The sequence below is a fragment of the Miscanthus floridulus genome, chromosome 17 (assembly GCF_019320115.1).
Source record: "Miscanthus floridulus cultivar M001 chromosome 17, ASM1932011v1, whole genome shotgun sequence".
Lineage (NCBI taxonomy): Eukaryota > Viridiplantae > Streptophyta > Magnoliopsida > Poales > Poaceae > Miscanthus > Miscanthus floridulus.
The window spans coordinates 67147228-67157204 of NC_089596.1; the positions used below are offsets into that span (position 1 = coordinate 67147228).

A 9977-nucleotide genomic window follows, 5' to 3' on the forward strand; every position below is an offset into this window, starting at 1 on the left:
GAATCCGCCGATGTCCGTTGGTATCTCATCCCTGCCTATCCGTGCCTCGGGGTCCGGGGATCGACGACTATTTCGTAGTCATCCGACGCGAGAGACGCGCGCAAACCGCAGCAGAGCCAGCGAGCCCAAACCGCGCGCGGCTTCGAGCTGGCTGGCTCCTCCTGCCAGCTCCCCTCCCCTCCCCACCGCCCACGCGTAACCGCCCGGCTTCCTTCCACTTCGTTCGAATCCAGTCTACCGAGCCCGTAACGGAAGGCGTCCGGTTCCCGCGGCCCGCCTATAAAATCCCGCGCTCCTCGCTTCCGGCATTCCCCGTCCTCTCCTCATCAACCAGCATCGAATCTTCAAGGCGCCGCAACAGGCAACCCAATAATCACCAGCGACAGCAATTCCTTTCCTTGCGCCAGTTCCAATTAATTCCATGGGCAAGGTCCGCTCCTTCTTCTCCCGCTCCCGCAGCGGCAAGCGCGCCACCGCCGGTGGCGCCGCCCGCGCAGGCTCGTCCTCGCCCCTCTCCTCCGCGCCGCCCTCCCCGTCCCCATCCCCGTTCGCTCGGAGGTCGTCGTCGGCCCGGCGTAACCTGCCCGCCGCCCCCGCGACGCCAACAGCCGGGGCGGACGACGAGACGGAACGCGTGTTCCGCAAGTTCGACGCGAACGGCGACGGGCAGATCTCGCGGGCCGAGCTCGCGGCGCTGTTCGCGAGCGTGGGGCACGCGGCCACCGACGACGAGGTGTCGCGGATGATGGAGGAGGCCGACGCGGACGGCGACGGCTACATCAGCCTGCCCGAGTTCGCGGCGCTCATGGAGTCGGCCTCCGCCGACGCGGACGCCGTCGAGGAGGACCTCCGGCACGCCTTCTCGGTCTTCGACGCCGACGGCAACGGGCTCATCACCCCCGCCGAGCTCGCGCGCGTCCTCCGCGGGCTCGGGGAGTCCGCCACCGTCGCGCAGTGCCGCCGCATGATCCAGGGCGTCGACCGCAACGGCGACGGCCTCGTGTCGTTCGACGAGTTCAAGCTCATGATGGCCGCCGGCGGCGGCGGGTTCGGCAGGATCGGTGCCTAGAAGAAGGATGAAGGATTCTGTCCTGCTCTGCTCCCACAAATTGGATTCGTTTCATTTTATGTACATATATATAACACTGGAATCACGGAGATGATATTAGTAGGTCCAGATTACACGGCCAGCAGCGCTCCACATAAAAAGCCCGATTTGTTTTGTGTATAATTGCAAAATCTGCATCCAGTATACTACTATGGGATGTTCAATGGATTGTTTTGGCTTCAATTCAACTCAATTGCAGTCTTTTTTGGGGTTTTCTTAATTTGGTTCAAGTGCGTTCATACCACAAACAGGGGATGTGTGGTTTGGAGCCGAAAATGGCTTCCTAAACCCGGACAACAATCTCACCCGTTGGATTTTGCATCTAATAGGCTATAAGGGCTTGTTTGGTGGTGTTTCGAAAATGTTGCAGCACACTCTCGGTAGTTGGCACTATATATTTTATTGTAGCAAAGACGGCTCTAGTAAGGCCAAAATGAACTACGCAGGTCAAAATAAACTAGGAAGTCGACAGTTCTGCAGGCTCCGTTACAGTAATACAAGTTTTAACCTGAAAGAACCCCTCCGAACGAGCCCTAAGATACATGCGCGACGTGCACAAGGGTCCAACCAGACCAAACAGACCTTCGAAGATCTTTTGCATCTATAATTCTAGAAGCAACACTCAGTCCAGAGAACAAAGGCCAGCGAGGTTTCATGTCAACTATTCCACTGGTGATGTAAAGCAAGGGTTATTCAGTGTGTTCGCTGGGTCGTATTTGGTTTATAAATCATGATTTATCAGTCAACGAACAGTATTTTTTTCTCACACCAAACCAACCAACCGTACTGCCATGGTTTATAAACCAAACCAGCCCAGACGAACAGGGCGATTGTCAACTATTCCACTGATGTAAAAGCGCCGAGGCTTTGGGAAAAGCAGTGACAAACGGGAAAGGATGGAAACGTCTTGGATTCTGGGGTGTTCCTCAAAGTTCTTTTCATGAAAACAACACTCTAACAAGGACATGATCACTGTAACGAGGACATGTTTAAGTTAAGTAAGGACTATCAGTAATTGTAGCCCAAACTTGCCTTCTCCAGCAAAGGCTAAAAAACGAATGAAATTCGTCAAGTTGGAATAAACACTGAAATCTCGACAAAGACGCGCCACCAACTACACAAATTAGTGTATTATATACTCTGCACAAGGTTTGGCGGATTTTTCATACTCCAAGAAAATGAATATAATCGAACAAACGATTTTTCATACTGGAGCTAGTAGCATCAAATTCGTGCCTGAATCTAGGACACATGATTTTATTTATTGCCTAATACAGAGATATTCAACCTGTTCGCTCGGTCGTATTTGAGTTATAAGCTATGGCCTATCAGCCAACAAACAGTATTTTTCTCTCACACCAAACCAATCAACTGTACTTTCAGCCATGGCTTATAAACCAAACTAACCCAGACGAACAGAGCGATTGTTTCGGGACTGTTAGGCCACGGAATCGAAATGCCATCTGTCAGGAACACTATCAAATCACAATCCACACCATGTGGCTGAATAATGGCAATCAGATCATGCGGCAAGAACAGGTATCCCACGAGCCAGATCTTAACCTGTCCTACGCAGTGCAGTGAGCACGGGAAACACATGCATGTTCCGGCGGCCGGGAAGGATGGCCAGTGTTGCTAGTGCATGCACAGCGTGATTTTGCTACAGCGGGCTATGATTATTATCACATCACAGCAATCAGGCCCGCCTCGCCGCCTCGGGCTTGGCTTCCATGAACAAGACGATCGAGCTATCGAGATGGAGGGGATGTTTTGTTTGTTGCTGTTCGGTGACTGAACGTGACAGGCTAAGGGCAGGCCTTCTAACCCCAAAAGAGAGATTCAACTTCTGGAACATACTGACGTCAATGGGGTCTGTGATTCGTGTGAATGTATGACTAGTAACTTTTCAGACCGTCAGTCCTAAAAATGGACCAAACCAATGGAGATCATGAAGCAACGCGAGAATAGGAAAACTTAGCCATAAGGAGCGTGTCGCATAGGGTATTCAGATAGTAATAAAAAAAATTATAGAACCCGTCAGTACTCTACGAGATGAATTTATTAAACCTAATTAATCCGTAATTAGCATATGTTTACTGTAGCACTACATTATCAAATCATAAACTAATTAGGCTTAAAATATTCGTCTCATAAATTAGTCATAAGCTATATAATTAGTTTTATAATTAATCTATATTTAATTCGTCTTACATACGTCAAACATCCGATGAAAACGACCACCCTCTGATAACAACTACCCGCACAAAATTCATGTCCACGATGACAAAGTACTAGCACTGATTTTTCTCGGCCAGACTTGTGCCTGCCAGCTCTGGGCGGTAGCCTTTTTCCGGTGGAGCGGTAGGCCCCCGGTTAAAATTCCTGCTCCCTAACACGAAAGAATACAATTCTAACATTATGGCATATCCAAGTTCAATTAATTTGTAGACACAGAATTTTGTCTCGTATCGAGGACACACGCAGCAAGCCGGAAGGATTCGCTCGAAGGAGCAGATCCGCCTAGCTTCAGCGTAGGGGTGATCGATCCTGCGCAATCCTCCCGAGACGTGCCAGTTAATTTAACCCTACAATTGACAAGTTGAGAAAATTTATCAGTAATTAAGAGTGGAACTTACCGGTGTTGCCAGACAGTTCCGAATGTACGACTGTGAGAGCCGATATGAAAGGAAATCGGTTAAATAGCCGATTCCAGTATATTCATAAGAATAAGTCAGTTAGAGCTCATGTGGTCGTGTGAAGAGAATCGGTTATCATTCAGGATAAACATCATTTAAACGGATATTAATCAATGGCAATAAGATATCAATGATGATCGATCCATACTGAGTCAATGATTACGAGTAACCGAACTCTTTTTTATATAAAGAAACAATTCAATATCAGTTAATCATTTAATAAAGATAAATCTAATGAACATGTTAGATCTCATCTATCACCATGACCAGTGGGGCATAAGGCATAATCATGCAGGCCGTAGAAACAACAATAGACTCGACGACCCTAACTCATTACTAATATCAGTAGGGCATGGGGTAGAATCATGCAGGCCGTAATACAATAACAAGATCATAGGGCTAACACATCTTTCAACTTATCCCTACTTCAACGATCTCGTGATGTGAACTGTTTGTGAAAGCATTCGATATCGGCTAAACAGTCGATTCAGGCATAGCATACAGTTAATGTCATGTCTTATCAGGAATGAGTCTGTCAACCAACGATCTCCACTCCACGGTGCCAACAGTGGGGTGAGAGGCAGAATCCCATAGGCCGTGATAACAGGCCATGAAACGGTTCTCGATAATCGATAGATCTACTCAAGATCAAACATGCCTTAACCGCACGCTATGCACGATTAAGATTGACGCAAAATAACCGATAAAAATATAACTCATCGCTTAAGATGCAGATTAGATCAGTTCTAGATTAGCAAACGATGGGTTAAACAAGATATAAGGCCGATCCAGATCAATCTCAATCGGGCAGAATGATATTGCTGTAATTAGATAAACAATAAAAGCAATAAGCAATATTGGTAACTTAATGAATCTACCAAAGACTGCCACTCTAAGATAGAGCCGATAACTTGACCTTGATCCAATTCAAGCAGTGGGGTGTGAGGCATAATCACACAGACCATACTTGAATTAGACAAGAGTCGATAACTAGCTTATACCAGAGCCACAGTGGGGGTCGACCAGATCGATGTAGCCATACGAACAGAGGTATAAACCATGACGGTACTTACAACAAGCAGTGGAGGTCGATCGGATCGATGCAGCCATACTTGCCGAAGAACTCGCCGAGATCTACTCTACTCCTACTCCTAAGGGGTGGCCGGAGCTGAAAAAAGTAATTGATTTGTATTTAATTGATTGGTTCCTCTACAATAGTCGGGGTTTGGTATTTATACCCGGAGCCTAAAACGAACCCTACTCGAGTACGACTTAATACAATCTTTGGCATAATGAAAATATTCCTAATTTAAGATAACTTGGACTCTAATCTTTCCCTTTTTGTAGAGTCCAATACGTTTTCGTCCTGGCGTCGAGTGTAGCCTCCATCGTTATCTGCTGGCACTGTTCGAAGAAAGCCGATTCCTAGATTTTGCATTTGACTCAGTTGTTTCTGATCCGCCCGCAACTGATCCTTTGATGATACGATACTAGGAGCTTCTGGGTCCCTGTAACTCTCCTTCCAAATTTTGGTGTAAACACATGTCCTCCAATTTTGAGACAAAAGAAATTTTGTTCCAAAATTACCATGTTCGTGCTCCCGATAGGCCCGTAGTCACGGGTAAGGAATCTTGATCTGGGGTCTACTATTCGTTGCCGTCCATATCAACTCATGAGCCCATGCTTCAAAACTTTTTTAGAGCATTATCGCTTCACGGGCGTTTTGGATTCATCATTCCAAGCCGGCTATAAAAATGGCTTCCGACCTTGGTGAGAGCAAACTCAATGATTCAACCATATTCTACTTCTATCTGCCTCCTCGGGTGTTTTCGATCCTACTGGATCCTCCGTGGTTTATCCTTTTGCTATGTAGATCTTGAGCGGTTAGGAGAATTCTTGTGCATAGGGTGATTGTGTCGCTCATTCTAGCGTCCTGTCGAGCAAGAGGATCAGCTATTACAGTTAGGAGAATTCTTGTGATATCACCTGAGTCTTCTCTCCATGCTCGCAAAGCTGTCCTAGTATTTGGAAGGGCTAAAATGTATGGACACCTTCCTCTTGTTTACTCCACTGAATGCCCACTGGGAAAGCCACAGGCTTCTTCCCCATAGTTTTCCGATTTATCAAAAAATCGATTGAATTTATGTTTAGGCGGGCGATTTCCTCTCTCCTTGGGCACAATGTTAGCAATGGGCCAACATCAACTCACCTCGCGATGGACTTTGTCCTTGTTGGGGCCCGAACTCCCTTCAATCCAAAATAAACTGGATAGGCTAATCTCTGGTAAAATCTTCGAATCTTTTTTAGATCTTTTGTAATTTGAGGAAGCAATAAATCTGAATATATTATTTCTTCGTTATCTGTCTCCTGAACTTCCGGAGTGCCGTTTCGCTTCCATTTCTGATTCCAACCTCACACCCCTGGCGAAATCTATCTCCTCACCTTCCTGGGCTATATAAACGGGCCTCGACGGTTGATCTAAGGATAACTCACTTTGCCTCAAACCTTCTGCACCCTTAGCATAGTTCCTGCTTCTCCGTAGGCCAGAGATCATGGAGAACAGCAAGAGGTTTCTTGAGAAGGTCTTCATCGGGTCTGCATCATCACGTCAGTGCCTTTGTCGTCAGGAGGGTATATCCCGTGATGCCTCCACTGCCTCGGGGAACTGGGCCGACTCCGTTAGGCCTTTAGGGCCTTCCTCGTCGACGGCTTGCCACCAGCCCCCTTGCCATCAGATGAGGCGGATTTATAATGACGATCTGCTTGCCTCCATTGATCGACATGGCCAGAGTCTCGCTGAGTGTTTATCCCTCGTAGAATCAGCCCTGGCCATGGTTCGATACTGATCACCTCCTGTGGTCGATTCGGTGGAGGATAGGTTGGCCAAGGCCGAGGCCAGAATTGCGGGTGAGATACTTGTCGTAACCTCTGCTTTCTTTTCAATTTTGTCTCTAAGACTCTGATCACCTCCCCTTTGAATCTTTTAGATCTATCTGCCCAACTGGAGAGCCTTTGATCAGCTGCGGATCATGTGGCAGGATTTGTCAATGCTAGGGGCACCGTTCCGGTGGCTCGTTTGCATGACATCCCGAATCGTGTTAGGGAGGTTGCTCTTCATGGCGTTCATTATGGTGCTGCCATGGCGTTGGCTGCCACCCAAGCCCATTCGGGCCAAAATCTTCAGCTTCTTCCCCATGGTTTTCCAGACGCAGCATACCCTAGGGAGCAGGAGCGCTTGGTTGAGGATTTCATGAGTGCCGCCAATTCTGTAGCCTTTAATATCTTGGCCGATGACATAGTAGGCAAGGTTTTCCTCGGCCCGTAGTTTGTAATAGGCGACATTGAGCAGATAATTTTCCTGTCTTGGCACCATGCGCATTACTTTTGTTTATGCTTGCTTTTCCCCCATGGATGATATGCATTATACCAGCTTTTACTCTTCTGAGTCTATTTTCGCACCAGCAGCGATACCTTTCTAGTATCGGCCATTAGAGCTGTCAGTCAAGCGAATTGGTCGTTGAGTATTAATCTAAACGTTAGGGTAATATTCCTTCAAATATTCCCTATTGATCTGCTGAATCCTTCTCCTCCTCCCAGCGTCTCTAAAATGTACCAGGCGCGCAATGCCTGAGCCGATAAGGTTTCCTCTAATTAGGCGACCATACCGGCTGTCTTGCTTTTTGGTCGTCATAAGTGCGTCTTTGAGAGCATTTCTAGATCAGCTGGAGAAGTCAATAGCCTATGAGAGCTGATGTCATTTGACTAGAAATACCGAGAGCAGTCCATGGTGCCCTAGACTCGAGATCTGCATGTCATCACGGATCTTGTGTAGAACCGATCATATTCTCCGTTGTTTACTCATGCTCCCTTCTTCAGCTAAAGAGCTGATTTGATATAGCCGATCCAGGCCCTTGGTCTAACCAAGTCTGAAAACATGGCTTTTATTAAGAGAACCCTTCGACTTCCCACCTTTTAGTTGCTCAGTGCTGTATTTCCATTGGCATTAGTGAAGTGGCACTTCGCCTTCCATTAATTGTTGTTTCCTTTTACACGTCCCGAGGTGCCCGTCCCTTCGCTTCAGGTCTTCAAATACCGGTTGGTGGTTTTGGCCTTGAATACATCCTTACTCGCAACTGTTTCTCCGCTCTTCTCCGCCTGTCGAAACCCTATAGCGGTTCTCTTTCTCCCTTTTGTAGATCCAATTGTTCTTTCATGGCCGGCGAAGATAACTGAGGTAAGCACGCGGCAGAGGAAATCCCAGATGAGAGTATGCCAATGAACCAGCGTCTCCGACGCATGAGGTGAGATCAACATTTCTTGTTCATGATGATGAATAGTTCTGACTCGCCTATAGGTTTGTTGTGAATGACAGCCTTCGTCCTCTCTCAAGGGTCGGCGGGCCTTCTGATGTCGTATCTTCAATCCTGGCTTCGTCGTCGGATTCCTCCAACTCCTATAATGGAGACGACGCCCGACGCTACCTTCATGAGTGGAGGATGGCCCAGAATCATTATTCTGAGGCGACTTGGGAGAACGACCAATTGGATATTCGCCTCGGGGTTTCTCAGGCCACCCTTTATGTGGCCGAGGAGGAGGCCAGCGCTGTCCGAGCGCGACTGGCCGAATCAGACGCCATGGTGGCGGGTAAGATGAATTCCATGAAGGCCTCTTACTCTGATTTCTTATTACTCTTATTTTGATATTTTTCTTGTTTTGTGATTGTTAGCCCTGGCAGCATAGTTGGAATCTCTCCATCTGGCGACGAACGTAGCCGTGGACGCTGTCAATGCCCAGGGTTCCTCCATTGACATTCGTCTCCAAGATATTCTGGCCCGTATTTAGGAGGTTGCCCTTCACGGCGTTCACCACGACGCATCAGTGGCTCTAACTGTAGTGCAAGTCCAGACCGGGTACGATCTTCATACCATGGAGGTTGGTTTCTCGATTGGTGATGGCCCTAAGGAGCACGAAGACCTGCTCGAAGAATTCATCATGGTAGCGGAGGCCATAGTGGACAACACATCCGCGTGGGATGTGGTGAACAAGGTCTTTGATTAGCTTGTACTTAGGGTAACCCTGATGAACAAAGACTCATGTTCTTTCCGTGGATGCACCTCGGTACAATGCTCTTATGTATGACTGTTTCTATCTTTTATTTTTTGCTCTATAGGTGATACATATCGTATCGGCTTTTACTATTTTTGAAGATTTTTATTTTTTGAACTAGAGGCGATACTCCTTTGTTACCGGCTATTAGAGCCGAGAATAAATCGGCTATCGAATGTTGCCCGGGTGTTAGGATAACGTACCATAGAAACTTTCACATCAAAAGTCGAACGAGCAATCAACCCAGGTCGAACATCCTGTCAAGTGAAACATGACTTCTTCAAATCCATTAACTCCGAATTCGCCACCTTATCTAGCATTCATGCATCGGCCTAAACCTCATAACTAATACTTGTTTTCCTTTATTCCAATGGCCGATATGAAGCCATAACCTTTTTTACTAAAATAAATTCTCAGAGCCAATTGCTTGCATCGGCTGCTGGCTTTCATTGCTGATCTTAATGAAGCCTCCTTCCCATGACTTGCCAGAAAAACACTTGAAATCTCCTAGTTCCTAAAAGACTGGATCGGCTATTGTGATGCTTATGGACTCATCAGCACGAACCAGTTCGACATCATCTCCATGCCATTAAATCAAACATTGATGCATGGTCGATGGTATGCAGCAATTCGCATGAATCCAATCACGACCGAGGAGTAAACTATATGATCCTTTCCCATCAATGACAAAGAATGTGGTGAGCAGAGTTTTACTCCTAATTGTCAGTTCGACGTTTATTGCCCCCAAGGTCTTGGATGTATTTCCTCCGAAGTCTCTAAGCATCATGTCAGTCTCAAGCAAATCTCCTGGTCCCTTGCCAAGCTTACGGAAAGTGGTGTATGGCATAAGATTGACAGAAGCACCTCCGTCCACCAACATCTTGTTCATCGGCTTCCCATCAACAAAACCTTTCATATATAAAGACTTTAAGTGTCGATGCTTGACTGGCTTATCAAATATTGCTTGCTACACAACTGTTAACTTGGCAACCATCTCTTTATACTCTGACTCATCGTAGTCTGAATAAACTTCATGATCTGCCGGAGCTCTAAATTCTGATGGTAAC

The 9977-nt window shown here is 46.9% G+C and overlaps 1 protein-coding gene across 1 annotated transcript; it reads left to right on the forward strand.

Moving 5' to 3' along the window:
- The first annotated feature begins 306 nt into the window (after positions 1-306).
- On the forward strand, positions 307-1301 carry LOC136517556 (probable calcium-binding protein CML15). The gene has a single exon (XM_066511151.1). It carries the CDS (start codon positions 422-424, stop codon positions 1067-1069), a length of 648 nt encoding a protein of 215 aa, XP_066367248.1. The 5' UTR covers positions 307-421; the 3' UTR covers positions 1070-1301.
- The last annotated feature ends 8676 nt before the right edge of the window (positions 1302-9977 follow it).

Coding starts and splice junctions, on each gene's coding strand:
- LOC136517556 (XM_066511151.1), top strand. CDS start 422: ATGGGCAAGGTCCGCTCCTTCTTCTCCCGCTCCCGCAGCGGCAAGCGC.